This window comes from Taudactylus pleione, unplaced genomic scaffold (genome assembly GCF_031769625.1).
Source record: "Taudactylus pleione unplaced genomic scaffold, aTauple2 ptg000006l, whole genome shotgun sequence".
In the NCBI taxonomy this organism is placed as follows: domain Eukaryota; kingdom Metazoa; phylum Chordata; class Amphibia; order Anura; family Myobatrachidae; genus Taudactylus; species Taudactylus pleione.
In genome coordinates, this window is record NW_028284409.1 from 2864321 (window position 1) to 2880046 (window position 15726).

The window sequence follows — 15726 nt, forward strand, 5'->3', positions numbered from 1 at the left end:
GTGAATATATATATGTTTGAGCTTGAAAAAATAATCGCACTGATTCAAAACGTTGCTGTTTACACAATAAACACATTGGTGTATTGAATCCAATCCTGAGTGCTGTTTTCTCATTCCTTAAAAAAATAAAATCTAGATCTATATTTGCCCGTATAGTATGTACTATACAATATGTATAAATCTTTGCTTGCTATTTAAACTGAGAATTGTGGGGGGGATAACATGCTGGGCGAGGTTTACAAGTGCATTGGGCTAAAGGGATGAAGAGCTGCAAAAGCTGTTTGAGGCCAAAGCTGCTGCCTGTGAATGATTTCCTTGTTTAAACTGAATAAAACGAAAGCACAGCACGAAGAGCAATAACACAAGATGCTTTAAAATCCAATTTGAGAATCTTCCTCTAGATAAGTAGGGTCCTACTGGAGATTGCAGCATCCCTGTTATAGAGTCACCATGCCAGGTGTCTGGGGATTAGGTGAAATTGCTAGGATATGCAGCAAGATTTATAGCTGGGGATCTGTACCTAACCAAAAGAAAATTGAAGATGTTTTTTTATTTTCCTTCTGTGGCTGGTTGGGGGTTTGATAGTATGATATCTGTGAAATTATTACTTTGCGACATTATTCTTGTTGACCTTTTGTTAATAGAGGTCAAGCTGCTGATGCAAATGGTTTTGCAACTGTTTACTGTTCTTCAGGTAGTTCTGCTGGCCGGAGACAACTTATTTGGCTACAGTCTTTGAAATGCAAGTTTACAAGATAAACCAATGCTTTTTTATTTAATTATTAGTATTGATATGTTCGTGGTGCTATGCAGAGTAGTAAAATATATGGCAGTTAAAAATGGTCCTAATCGGCACTTTACACTCTGCTACACCCTCTTTGGGTAGAACATGGAACATCTCTAAATTGCCCTACAGTTGTACCCTTTAGTTATAGGTCTGTTTTATCTTAACCCCTATATTAAACCTTTTTTGTTTGTTTTTTAAAGTATAAAACCTAAAATAATTCATGCTCACTTTTTTTTTTTCTCCTTTGTCTTTTTGACTAGGAAACTAAAACACAGTGTGTTCGCATTGCGACTAAAGGTAAGAGTGCCTGCCTTCTCAGCGGGTGTATTTAGCCTTTCACAATGTCTTTTGTATGCTACTTCTCAGTAGCAAAGTTCTGTTTGTCATCTCTTTTCTTGTCCAAACATACAGAGTGCATTTATGAGTTACGTGCTTGTTTCCAGACACCCAGCCCTTATTGTGGACAGGAGGCAGAATTTAGGAGGAATTATACATTTATCTCTGAAATGTGTGCTCTGCTTTCCTGTTCCTGTGAACAGCTGGAGAATTATAAAAAGCTGGCAACATTAGTTAGAAAGAAAACATCTTGCTTGCTTAGAACTGCCTGAGTTGCGGCAAGAGAAATATGTTTTCTCTCTCTACGTTTTTTTTTTTAGAAGTCTGCGGTTTAAGTTCAACCATATAAGTATTCTTATCTACTATAAAAATTATTACTATAGCTATTCCTTGAACTTGTGCTTAAAAATACAAAAACAAAAAAATGACATCTGTTTTGTTTTCTGTCTTTGTTCGTTTCATTTGTTTAGTAATTAGTGACACATTAATACCCTTTTCTATTTTATCTATCAAATCACTTATTTTTCTATGAAAAAATTATAACCCATATAATGGCTCGGCCAAAACAAAAAAATTGATTTGGGTAAAAATACATTTAGAAATGTGTGTAAACCATTCCACGTTATACTGTACCAATCTATAGTATTCAAAGTATTTTGTATTAATCATAGGGGAAGTAGTACTTGAGTGTAAACCAGTTGGAGTTGACTTTAGCTGGGTACACACCTGGCTGACCCCGCCAACGAATGGTAAGTTCATATACACTTACCAATTGTCTGCCCAATGTGTGTGGCCAGCAGAGCCATTTGAACATGTCTGCCCACTTGTCACGTGATATTCAATGGATTCTGCGGGCAACATATTTGCGGTCAGTGGGCCGGCCGTAGAGACAGCCAGATGAAACGATATATGTGCTAGATATATCGTCATCGGCTGTGCTGCATGGCCGATCAGTTGTGTCTGTGAACAACGTCATTCACAGACATATCAGGTGTACACGCCTGCCGATGCATCATCGATATATTGTTTGTCGCTCTAGCAAACAATATATTGTTCAGGTGTGTACCCAGCATTTGCTTTAGGTCAGATATCTGTCCTGCAACTATGCACAAATATAAAAGATAACCTGGTAGTGCTGAGGCATGTCATTCCAGTAAGGGTTGTATAGAGATTCTATTAAATGCCATCACAGTTCAGCTCCTAGACTCAGTGAGTTTAACGGTCATTATTGTGTCTCTCTTGGTGATCCCTACTAACTCCTTGGTGGAAGAAGTTATTAGCAAACAAGGAGAGCAAGTGTTTTGGCTCTGTATCCATCCAGCAGTGGGCATGATGCTAATGAAGAAATGTTAGTGTTACACCACTGAACATGGAGTGGATCATATCTATAATAGCTGCACCCAGAAACAAACTCTTACCAGGATCCTGGGCTGTTGGTCTGTGACCTATTTCTGGCAGTGAGGATATTAAATATTCTAGCTTTGTGCATTAGTCTTTGTTGTATTCTGTGCAGGTGCCATATTCGAAAAGATATCACCGGAAATATTTTACCATGGGGTGAAGGAACAATTGCACACTTTATTTGTTTACATCCTCCTGCCAAATAGTATGTCTGCACTTTATGAATAAAAGATACTAATACTGCTGGACGCTGTTAATACCCTATTATGCATTATAGCATTATCTTAAATTCCTAAAATCCACTTTTTGTGAATATTCATAGAACCGACATACTACAAGACAAAGAAAATGTGCAAATTTCTAATGCCCATCACTTCATTTTTCTTATTCATCACTTCAAAATGCATTGGACACACCCCCTTCTGCCTCTCCCCATGCCACCTGACCTGTGCCAGCTTTGAGCTCAGCTGGTAACAATGGGAGTATGTTGCTCCATAAGTGTGCACATGGAAAATATGTGTATGCAACTTGCACTGCGCCTTCTAGGTGTGTTGTTTTGGTGTTCTGCTAGTCATTCTCATCAGTGCGTTCTTCTCCTACCCTATACTAGATGAAAAAGATCCTCCTGGAGACAGATATATTTAAGTGTACATTCAACTGTGCATAGGCCACAGTTACATTGACAGGTCCTCTGTGAACTTTGTCTATGTAAATACACCCTGTTACAACTCTGTTGCTTCTCTCCAGTAGCATGTGTAGATGAAACTGAAATGTGTGCAACACTGCCTTGTCCATACTTGTGTGTGCTCAGTTCTGGAAAATGTGCAGTGCGAAAATGTTAAAAAATAATGTCCACCTTTAAAATAATAGCATCAAAATAATGTTTGCAAGTATATCATTTGTGACCGGTTGTATGTTGCTAATGTGTTTTTAATGTTACTTACTGTAATTATGTATAGGCTTTCACTTTTGATTACATGCAATTGCAATATATAGACAGTTGTGGGTTTATGAGCATATTGTAAGAGATCTTCCTGTGTCCTCTGAGGGAACCTCAATCACAGAAACCTAAAGGCAGATGTAACCATAGCATAGATATCATCTTATATTGTCTACTACACAATCTACTACACAATCCATATTTGCAGTCCCCTCAGTGCGAATAAGAAGTTCTTCGCACAAAGCATTTGGATCTTTATCTGCATTGTGGGTTATGGCTTCACAAACAGAGAATGGATCCTCATTCCTGTTTAGTCATTGTTTAGTGGTTGTAAATGTCCTACTTTACTGAGCAGGTAGGCTAGCTAAGTGAATTGTATGTATTTTAACACTTTAAATGCCAGCTGTGACCTGAAGACAGCATAGCATACTTCTCATAATTTTACTCATAAGCTAACTTTGATTTGGATTTTCTTCCTCATTTTGATGTATTTCTATAAATTTTCCTTTTTTGCAATGTTGTATTTTATGTTATTGTTATTTTACTGTAAACGGTTATTTTGCCCATTTACAATCCTTAGCCACCTACTTTGAAGCCTTTAGATAAATGCTTTTCTATTTAAAGTCCTCTGCACAGTCTGGTGACAAGTAGCAATGTGGCGTTAACCATCTATTATCATCCATCCAGGTTAATGGAGGTTACTGAATCATTAGTGCTCTTGTTCAATCACTTGGTTTTTCATCCCTCTCCCAAGCTGGCTTTTCCACATCTGTTATCTTTTTCCCATGGTCTTTATTTTATAACATGCTTGCAATGAAGTTATGGCTGAGCCTCCTTTATAATACAGAAGTGGTGGGGTGGCAGTAACTGTCACTATAAAATGGCATGCTTTGATAATTGCCCCTCAATCCTTTGGTTTATGCCCTGGTTTTCCTGTCATATGCAATTTAGATCAGCATTTAATGTGGCTCAACGTGTTTAGTTAAGCACTTTCTTTACAAGCCCATCTTTCTTGAAAGTATTGATCAGAGATTGTTGTATCACAAGGCTTTCCATGCTGGAAAAGGAAATATTTATTCAGTATGGTACTGGTACACTAATGACAGACAACAGTCTGCATTCCAAGATTATGAAGTAGAAAAGGTAGACATTTATTTTCCTCCTAAATGTCTGTTGGTAGATGAGCCTTACAGGTTTGCTTTACCTTTTTCTATTTAAATTAAATAATTAATAAAACACTTAAATGACTTCTCTTATTTCCAGTTTACTATAGGTACAGTAGATGCTGGATAGATGCTGTGTTGAGGAAGAGTTTACCTAGGAGGCCAGGGAAATGTGTGAGGCAAAGATATCTAACAGTACTATGTGACAATTAGGTTTGTACAGCTATGGGCCATATTCAATTAGAAGCGAAAAGTGCAGTTTGGCGGAAAGTTTTCGCGGATTCAGACTTTACACCTGTTTTCAAAGTATCTCCATATTCAATTCCCGGACAATTTCGCCTAAGCGGAAAGTCAATGCATTGTAATAGGCAGAAAAGTATCTCCTATGAATAGCAGGAGAAAAAAGTGCAAAATCATTATTTTGGGGTGCAAACATGGGGAAACGACTGAGAACCCTTGGGACAGCCCCCCAAAGGACAAACAAACCAAAAAAAATTACCTCAGGACAGCCCAATAAAAAGTACATTCGTATTGGGGGTGAAAAAGTAAAAAGTGGGGGGACAACTATAAAAGCTAGCAAAATAGACTTCTTGGGGTGCTGTAAGGAGGAGCCAAGTGTTTTGGGATTGCAGGTGCATGTATGAGGGTGGTTTTTCAATTTTTTCACTTTAGAGACATAAAAATATGCAAGCACCCATTTTCAAGTACCCCAAATTTAACTGGACTACTTATTTTCGCCAAAAAATACTGCTTTATGCCATTCTTCACCAAAGACGCTAATAAGAAGCTATTTAAACTACTTTAGTACCCCAAACATTTTTTATTAGGGCTATTAGTACACATCTACATTGATTCCCCTATGTTAGTGCATCTTTTTTGGGGGTACAGACTAATTTCCCCATTTCTGACAGTACTTTCCGCCTATTCCGCATCCGCCGGTTTCCGTTTTTGCGTGTTTAGGAATTGAATAGGGCGAAAAGCGGGGACGCGCACAAAAAGTTTTTGCCTCTGAAGGAGGCAGAAAGTCGGACAGGCGAAACTTGTCCGACTTTTTGCCTCTAATTGAATACGGGCCTCTGTTGGTTGCCAGTCGGTGCATGAGCAGGATCTGTACTGCACATGTGCCAATTAGAGTCTGCAACGATAGTTGCAGTGCTCCCTAGACAGCAGCATGATTAACAGTTTGTGGGCAGCAAAAGGGTAACTACAGCAAGCTTCCCAGAAAACAGTCATCAGCTTCTGTTTTTTTGGGGGGATGCCGAGGCTAGTGGCATTGCAACTGGCATACAACTCTGAATCAGGCTCTTTGTGCGTTTCTCTAACTAACACAAAAGGTTTTTTTATTTTTTTGTATGATCTGTATTTCAGCAGACGAGAAAATGTATATATGCTTTTATATATATATATATATGTTACTTCCTATAACTCTATATTTCTTCTGAAAGGAGATGTAAATTGAATAGAGTCCTCTAGATGACCTCTAACCCTTCTGGTAGCTGATGTCGTTCATCATTAATCAAGAAGAAACGACCTGGGTCAAGAACTGTTTTCAACATTTAATAGTTCCTTTATCATTAAGATGATTTTTCATAAGATTTAATTAATTAATCTTTGTCATGTTGGCATCAGAATAATGAATAGCTGATATTTAATCACCCTGCTTGACTTTAATAGTGCATAGTTATCATCTTCACTAGGGATAGAAATACCAACCATCCTCTTATTATAGGCTCCAACCTGGTAACATTTGTGTCCAGTGCATTTTAAAACAATGGTCACATAACTTTGCTAGGAAGCCTATTAAGGAACACGTGTAGTTATTAAGAACTGGTTCCTTCTGAAATAAAACTTAGGGGTCTATTCAGTGCCAGTTTAAGGTCCATATGGGCCTGGAGCTGAAATTGATGAAGGGCCTATTTTGTGCTGCCATAGGGTGTGTGATGTCTGCAATGAACATGGCTATTAATGTATCCCAGAAGGCTTCCCCAGTTTGTCAGTACAGGTTGAGTCTCCCATATCCAAATATTCCGAAATACTGAATTTTTTTGGCATGACTGAGATAGTTAAACCTTTGATTGTTGACTGTTCAATGTACACAAAATTTGTCGTAGGCACAAATTATTGAAAATAATGTATAAAATTACCTGCAGGCTGTGTGTATAAGATGTATATAAAACATAAATGCATTCTGTATGTATATTTGGGTCCCATTCCCAAGATATTTCATTATTAACTGCAAATATTGCAAAATACAGAATATTCCGTTATCCAAAATACTCCTGGTTCCAAGCATTTTGTATATAGGAGAAGCGAACAAGGCGGACAGGCTACAACCTCATATTAAGTGCAAAGGGTGTCCACTCCAGACTCTCCACTATGTTATTCAGCGTGACAGTTTGAACATGCAAAAACTATGCAGACAAGTCCTCAATCTCAGATATTCATTTTAATATATAGCATGTAGTCCATATATACACGCAGTTCCGCCCCCTTCAATCTGCACCAGCCTCAGATCAAAGAAACAATGAGATAAGGAGAGAGCTCATAGTGCACTATGTAAAAAAACGAAATAAATCACTAAATAATTATAAAGGTGCCAATTTCAAGGGTGCTTTGACAAATGTATATACATATATAAATATATTCATACACACGCACAACATATATACACACACGCATATATATATATATATATATATATATATGTGTGTATACTTATTTATAGAGTGAGCAGCATTCCTTCTTCAGAGGCACTGCACTGACATGGACACAACTTCCTCGATCACCAGCTGCAGCCTGTCCCCAATCAGCTCAGTAACTGGGACCGCCTTCACGGAGCTGAGCTTAGCTTAGCCTCTTGTACATAATGGTGCGGCCGGCGACGCCTGTCTGACGTCACAGGGGGAGGCACGGGGCAACTGCGTGCATAGTAGGGAAGGCTTATGAAGCCTCCCACTGTGCTGCCAGTATTATACAGTATATACGGCGGTTCTTGAGCCGCCGGTGGGCTGTCAAACGGGGTTGCTGTTACAGTGGGTGGGTCTTAAATGGCAGCCATACTGCCTGTAATAGGAAAATATTTTTTTTTCTGTCTCCGGTCCAGCAGCCCTGAAGATCATGTGGGCCTATTTTAATGGTGGGGCCTGGAGCTGCAGCTCCACCCACACCATTGTTAATTCAGACCTGGGTCTATTTAACATTGGTGAGGCAGTGGGGTTAGTTCTGTAGAACTGCATATCACAGTGATATGGAACAATTTATTAAGCCAGGGCTGTGCTTGGAGCCTGATGTAAAACCTGCTGCTATGCAGAGGCTTTTGCACCCCCACCAGCAGCCTAAAACTGCCAGGAAGGAGGTGCAGCAGTAAGTATATGTACAGCCGGCATTGTGATTTGACCCAGAGGGGATCTTGCAAGGCCCCTATGGCTTCACTGGTCCTGCAATGACAGAGGTAAGGTAACACTATCTCTACATTGCGTTACAGTAAGCCCTCTTATTAAAAAGGAGGAAGCAGTGGTCACCTTTTTCTCTGGCAAAAAAGGGGTTGTAACTGTTGCGTAAATAGACACTTTGGTACAGCACATACACTGCATTAGAATAATAATAATAAAAATATTACCATTGCTGAATAGCTTTTTCTGAGTTTAGTTTGCTGTTTAAAGTTGAGTACACACTAGATGATGTGTGTACCCAGTGAATGCATATGCGATGGCATTATATATCGGGCGGTCCATACACACTGCACAATCTGGTGGACGACCGCTCGATATATCATTCCCCTGCCGCATCCAGCACCATGGTGTGGTCTATCAGATCTGAAGATGCGTCGCACGGTAGCGTGCAATAGTGCATACACACTGGACGATGTGGACAATTTGGCATTCCAATTCGTCCCAGAATATCACGAAGTGTGTGCCCAGCTTAAATGGGTAATACCTACAATTTGAAAAAATAAAATATCCTTTTATTATATTTATTAATGGAACTTCTATGAATCCATGGTTGATGCACATTATGCTACAGCATAATTGTTGTTATACTGGAATACCTCCCACTACTTATTATGCTCTGTATGTAAAATATAATGTAAAAAATTATCCCGTGCCACTTAGTCATATCTGATGTATTAGCAAGCAGGTGCTGTATCTTTAGTTCCCCTGCCAGTGCCAGCGTGGTGCCTACAGAAGGAATGTTCCTAAGCAGTGGTCATTAGCCAGTGCTATTAGCTAAATCACCAATACAAGATCAGCTCTCTCCTATATATGGTGTTTATCATGGTTTCTAATATCAATGTAACCCTGGGGCAGATTTAGGGGGCAGGCGGTCCCTAGGCACAACATTTTTGTTCGCCCCCCATAAGGTCTTCGCCTCCTTCAGGACGGGCCGGTCCTGATGCCTCCAGACTGCCAAAACAGCCATAACCTCACCCATCCACCACCGCTTCCCTCAACACAATTTGCTACCCATTGCTGCCACTGATGTATTCTGAAAAACTACCTTGTGAGGGCTTCAGAGCTAAAATATTGCAAAGGATTTGTTATAATTTAGTACATGCCTAGAATCTTCCATTCAATTGAAAAGTATGATTGCAATATGGTCTAAAATGTAAATCTGTACCCACCAATTTCAAACCAATAATAGATGGCTAGTTTTGTATCTGTGAACACTCTGTAATGCCAATCAGAAATTGATCTGCTCATGTCTAGTTAATTACCTTATATTGCTCTTTTTCCAGAAACTAAGAGACCTATATCTCATGTGATTTCGTCACTCAAGAACTCATTTTTTGCTTGGTTTAAGTCCAGGCATAGCAATCAGAATTAATTCACTTGGAAATAGATCACTATGTTTTAGTGAAGGCCTTTTTTATTTTTAAACCCAAAATAGATTGTTTAGAGTGTTTTCTTAATCAAATAATCACTTAATCTATTTCTGGGTAGTTAACGAAGTTATTTCTGTAGTGAGAAATCAGTCATGAGTTTTAATGTACTGGAGTTGAAAAATCGTTTTAAAGTATAGGTTAAGCAATGTTATGAACAAAACAAGAATTTTATTTATTTCCCTTTTCTAATCCACACTAAAACATAATTCCAACTCCATCTCAGTGGATTCCAAACAGGTTATGTTTCCTTCTTTTTCCTAGGTATGGGTTGTCATAAAATAAATTTGTCATGATGCAGAAGTTTTGATCAAATTTTAATCAACAGCACTATGAGGCCAATTCAGTTAGGCATGAAGTACGGCTGCAAGTATGTGCGGCTATTTGCCGCACTTAAGGGAACTCCAGCAATTTTTTTGTTTACAGCCCCTTCAGGCTCTGTATAAAATTCCACGAATCCAAGGCGAGAGAAGGTCGCGAGGGTGGTCAGTTGCAGTGCTGTTACCACGCCCCCTCACGTCTAGTTATATTGATCCCTATATGGTAAACGGTTGAAATGAGACTAACCTTAAAACGCCAAGAAATTTGTGTGACTCCTGTATGAATCTTTTTTGTCACTCCATTGAATGCAATACTGTAAAGTTATGAGCCAGTGTGTTAAGTTATGATCCAATTGTTAACAAATTGGAGCGAACAAATGTAGTCACTGCATATTGAATGTAATGCTGTATTTGTAATGATTTATCCAAACAAAATATGGTAATAGTGTAATATAGATATTTTATTCACTATTGAACATTTGACTAGTAACTCAGTATTGACATCAACCTTTGATCATACGGCAAAAGTTAATACTGGGATTTGTTAAAGTGGGAGAAAAAAACTGAGCATGTGCTAAAAATTATATTGCACTACTGCTTCTATTATAATGATGCTGTTGTGGCCAATTAAGGGAAAATTGTTTGAGTAGTTCAAGATGCAACAGTACTCTGCTCATTATTCCTTACGCTCTCCAGCCGTTGCAGTCGTCAGCACAAGAGACTTAATAGGGCTGCTTTAAAATTCACAAGAACATCTCATATGGAAATTTCATACAAATTGAAATATCTTTTATGTTAAAAAAAAATTTATATATATTTGTGTGTGTGTATATAACAGCCTGACAGAGTTCTTAAAGCAGGGGGTTTCATGGTTTGCCCCCTTAGACCTATGGTATAAGCAATTATGCTCCCTATAGAGGTGTGATAAAGTATCCGAAAGGCAGCAAAGTGCTGTTAGATGCACAGAACCCCGCCACAAGCTGGCCAGGCTAGTCTCACTTCACTTACTCTTCAATTAGTGAACGGCTGTATCCGCAAGTGGGTTGAACCAGCTGACAGGCTAAGCAGAGAGACAAGGAGCACAATCAGGAAAGAACAGACAGATTTGAGAGCAGCTGATAGGGATGAGAGAGGCAAAGCAGTATTATGGATATATATGGCTGGCTGGACACTGTTGAGAGAGAGAAGACAGGAAGGGAAGTGTGAAAGAAATGGGTGACTAAGGAAGAGAATAGAGAATAAGAGGGTATAAATGTTTGAGGTGAGAGAGGTTAGGTGTAACAAAATTCATATGTACAAAGAATGTTGAGTGTCGATTGGAGGAAGATAATAGACAAAAAAATAATAGAACCAAGAAAAGTACACACCACAGTTATTATTGTTTAAATTAGTCACGTCATTAGAGACAGAGTTAATAGTTTGGTATATTTAGAAATAAGATCAGGCATGCTTGATGGGATTAAATAGATTACCAACATTTACAATTCATTTTCTATTGAGCATATGCACCTATGCATGTCACACGTGGTACTGTCTAGGCCAGGCCCTGCCAAACTGTGGCTCTTCAGCTGTTGTAAAACTACAAGGGTACCCTTCCACTGATTAGCTTGTGAAGCATGTAGGGACTTGTAGTTCACAACAGCTGGAGCGACAGGTCTAGTCTAGGTGCACATTTGTATGCTCTTATATTTTCTTTTTATGATTTTTTTTTTGCATTTTATTTTATTGTATAATACCTTGTTGTGAGGTCAGAGAATAATAGTTAAAACTCCGTTCAGTATGCACAATAGTGAAAATTGTAGTTGGGACATGTCCAGTTACTAGGTCTTTAGAAAAGAGAACCCCTGAAGATTTAGGATGATTGGTAACTATTTTCAAATAATAATGACTTCATAGAGTACACAGAAATATAATCAATAAAAATGGAATTCTTTGTAACCTTACAGTATCCTGGGATGGCACAACCCAACCTGCACTTCATCTTTCCTTGTGTTTGATAGACTCTTGCCCCTTCTGTCCCTCTGTTATCATAGCAACACACTGTTTAAACCTTTGATACTCTTAATACCATCCGTATGTCCTCTGAAAACCTTCCAAATCTGTAAAAATGAGAATAAAGACGATAGTTTGTGAGCTCAGGACAATGAGAACAGCTCTGAGCCTCTTCAGCAGATAAAGATTTGTCAGTTGCATCCCTAATACTACTAAACCCTTAGCATTGCACACAGTGCTTTTTTTTTTACAATTCATCCTATTATGTCTGCACATTGTAAATCATTTTAGAAAAAGAGAAAAGAAAGTCCTTCTTTTGATTTAAAAGCATATCCGCAGCATCTGTTTCACTGCCCAAAGCACTCCGTATGTGCCGCAATCAGCTGAGCTTTTCTTGGATTTGTGTTCTATGGTTACAGATTTCATCATTTTAAAATGAAAGACTCTCCTATGACCTTAAATTTGCTTAGGCCATAAAATCTGCTCCATGCATTATTTTCGGGCATGAATGTTATTAACTTGAGTTCATACATTATCTGAACGATTGTGAAATAATCATTCTGAATTAACATTTTCAGTGATGGGAAAACAAGGTCTGTCCTTAGAAAATCTAAAGTACATAGACAACTTGAGGTACTTGTACATAGGCTCTGTGTAAACTTAATATGTTCCATTTATCGAGAGGAAGTGTTTTATTTTTGTCTTTTATATAGTGGCAATAACATGTAGCACTGCACAATTGCCCTGAGGGGTATGCAGTCAGGAAGCCGACGGTCGAAATGCCGACTGCCGGCTTCCCGACTGCAATCCCAACAGGGGCCTAATGACAGGCATCAAAATCCTGACACCTATCATTATCCCTACACCGGAAGCCCGACGCCCGGCATATCGAATTAAGGTAAGCAGGGCAGAGACCGCGGACAGTAGCAGGGGGGGGAGGGTTAGGTTAGGGGCTCCCGGGGGGATTTAGGGTTGGCACCCCCAGGGAGGGTTATGGTTGGGCTAGGGAAGGGGAGGGAAGGGGAGGTTAGGGTTAGGTACCCCCCTCCGGGAGGGTTGGGTACTAGGGGGGAAGTTAGGGTTAGGCACCCCTAAGGGAGGGTTAGGGGAAGGAGAGGGTTAGGTTAGTTAGTTTACATACCTGTCGGGATCTTAACTGCTGCCGGTCTTCCGGCGTCGATCCCCCTTGAGGTATTGAATTGAAAATAATGAGCAAACTTTTTGTGGTTATGCAGTAGTGAACCCCAGAACATAAGCATTTTTTTTTTTTTGTTCTTTTGGAGCTTGCCATCAACTAATGGCTGTATAATAATTTACCAAATCAAACATTTCAAGGAGAGTAATATTAAGTATTATTTAATAAGTCTAAATTTACACACGTTACAGTAAGAAAAATTACCCACTTGATTAGGCAAATAACAGAACACCTCCCAAAAGGAGGTACAGATGTGTCCACATACACCTGTCCTCAAATGACACCAAATAGGATAAGTGTTTTGGCACGGCAAGTTGCAAAGTCTGTGGCATGCTAAATGGGACTAGGTACACCATAAACAAACTAACATGCAAAATTGAGGAAAAAGTACGCAATCTAGGGTACAAAGGCAAAAGGAGAAAAAACGGTCCGATATTGGTGACCTGTGCAATGCATTGCACTGTTATGTTTAATCTGCAATTTTATACCTATTCCTTTGCTACAGAAATAATTATCTCAAGTACCTATTACACTATTAGCAAGGTACAGATGTGTCCTCATACAACCTAGCCAAAGGGCGCTGAGAGGGGGGGAGCGGGTACTAATTGCCCGCGCCTGTTGGAGGGGCCCAGGTCCGACGCTGCCCCCCCTTCCTCTTATCTGTCAGCAGCCCAGCACATTCTGCTGTGTGCTTGCCTGCTGTAGGAGCAGGGAGACTGCTCGCTGCCGCTGAGTAGCACCAGTCTCCTCTCCTCTGTCTGTGGGGGGGGGGGAGCGATCACACTGGTCGTGCCCCCCCCCCCATTAGTACCTGTGCTGTGTTGGCTCTTGCCGTCCCTGCACCTAGCCCCAATGCGCCATGCAGCGCGAGTTAGCCGACAGGTCCCGTGTGATGCAGCTTGTTCCAAGCATCTTTTTTGCCAAAAATGCTCTTAAGGAGCATACACACTAGACGATATGCTCCCTGAGCGATATTGTCTACTGTGTTCCTGGCAGGGTGTGCTCAATGTCGTTCATGACATTGAGCACACCCGCTGAACGATATAATTAACAATATCGTTCAGCGCCCGGCTCTCTCCCCCATTCCCCAACATGCAGCAACCTGACAAAAAATGGTCCACTTTATCACCCATTGTATACGCACCTTTAGTCTCAATTGGATGCAACAAACCACTTTGTGAGACTGCGCTGATTTATTTGATATGTGACACTTGTATATTTGTGCCTGTGCACAGCACAGGAATCGTGCAAGGTGTCTTATGCCATATGGCACAGAAAGGGTAGCAAGCGTGATTGGGTATCTAAATGAATCACATTTTAGTCATTCTAAGTTTTGAAAACAAAATTAACTTGTAACATTTTTTATCATCTCCGTAAAATAATGTCAGTAATGATTTTTTTGTAAATTTAGTGTTTGGTATCTGGAAGTTATCAAAAGGAAAGTTCTGTTCTGTACATCGTGAGGTGAGGGTTTTTTTAATTTTTTTATTTGTGGACAATTTCAGAGACTTTTCTGCAATTTAAAAGACAAAGGGGAATATCTGTAATACATACTTGCCTACTTTGAAAATATCTTTGAGGGAGATTGCAGAGGGCGTGTCTAGCTCCACCTATGGGCATATATATTCCTATAAGCTGACACCCTTGCCCCCCCACTGTCATTAATATATATATATCTGCCCTGCCACATTGACATTAATAGATACCCACACACATTTACATGAATAGATTCCCCCCCCAAACACACACACACATTCACATGAATAGATTTCCACTCATATTCACATGAATAGATTCCCTGCACACACATAAACACACACATGAATAGATTTCCACACACACAGTCTCACACACACATCATATAAATAGATTCCCCCACACACACACCACATGAATAGATTCCCACACACACACACATCACATGAATAGATTAACACACATGTCCCTACACATATTAATAGATGCCCGCACATACACACACATTAATAGATCTCCCTCCCACCCCCTCTCCTCCCCATGGCACAGACATTAATAGATCTGGCAGGAGTTACAGTGAGCTCTAACACTCACTCTCATGCAGCTCCTCTGTCTCTGTCTTCAGTCCTCTGTTGTCGGCTCCTCCCCCCTCCATCCTCTATTATCACTGGCTGGCCAGGGAATGCTGGGTGCATCAATCTCTCCCAGCAGTCTGTGTACAGGGGAAGGCGTGCCCAGGAGACCTTCGGGCCAGTAGCTGCCACACTTCTGACTCCCTGCACCCAGTGAGTACACTCCTGCGTCTTGACACACTGAAGCTCAGGCCCCGCCCCTTTGCCCCCTGGACTTGCGCATGCGCAGTCTGGATATTTATACAGGGCAGTGGGAATGCGGGGGATTCAGCCTACTTTTTGGGGTGGCGGGAGCTCCCACCTTAAATCAGGAGACTCCCGCAAGAGTTTGGGTGAGTAGGCAACTCTGCTGTAATATATTTTATTATAGTTTATAAAAGAAGGAATGCAATTGACAAGTTCCTGTGAGAATTAATTCTATTTAGTTTTGCGAGACTGTTTCCTGATTTGTTAAAGAGTAGCTGGACCTCTGCTGTTCTGTGTGCATTTTTCTGTATTTTAAAGGCCGTGAGACAGTGGTCAAAGTGGGAATTCTAAAGTGGGAGTATGGAAAATTTTTAAGTGGAGCAAGTAGTAAGAATATGAAAGCAAAAATATCAATACGT

The 15726-nt window shown here is 40.0% G+C and overlaps 1 protein-coding gene across 7 annotated transcripts in view; it reads left to right on the forward strand.

Moving 5' to 3' along the window:
• The window catches only part of PTPRK (protein tyrosine phosphatase receptor type K), a 437401-nt gene that overhangs the window by 317114 nt on the left and 104561 nt on the right, over window positions 1-15726 (forward strand). For all 7 annotated transcript variants that reach the window (XM_088452079.1, XM_088452101.1, XM_088452086.1 and 4 more), the window contains exon 13: window positions 1048-1084. In XM_088452079.1, the coding sequence (XP_088308205.1) occupies window positions 1048-1084 (37 nt within the window). The remainder of the gene's footprint in view (window positions 1-1047; window positions 1085-15726) is intronic.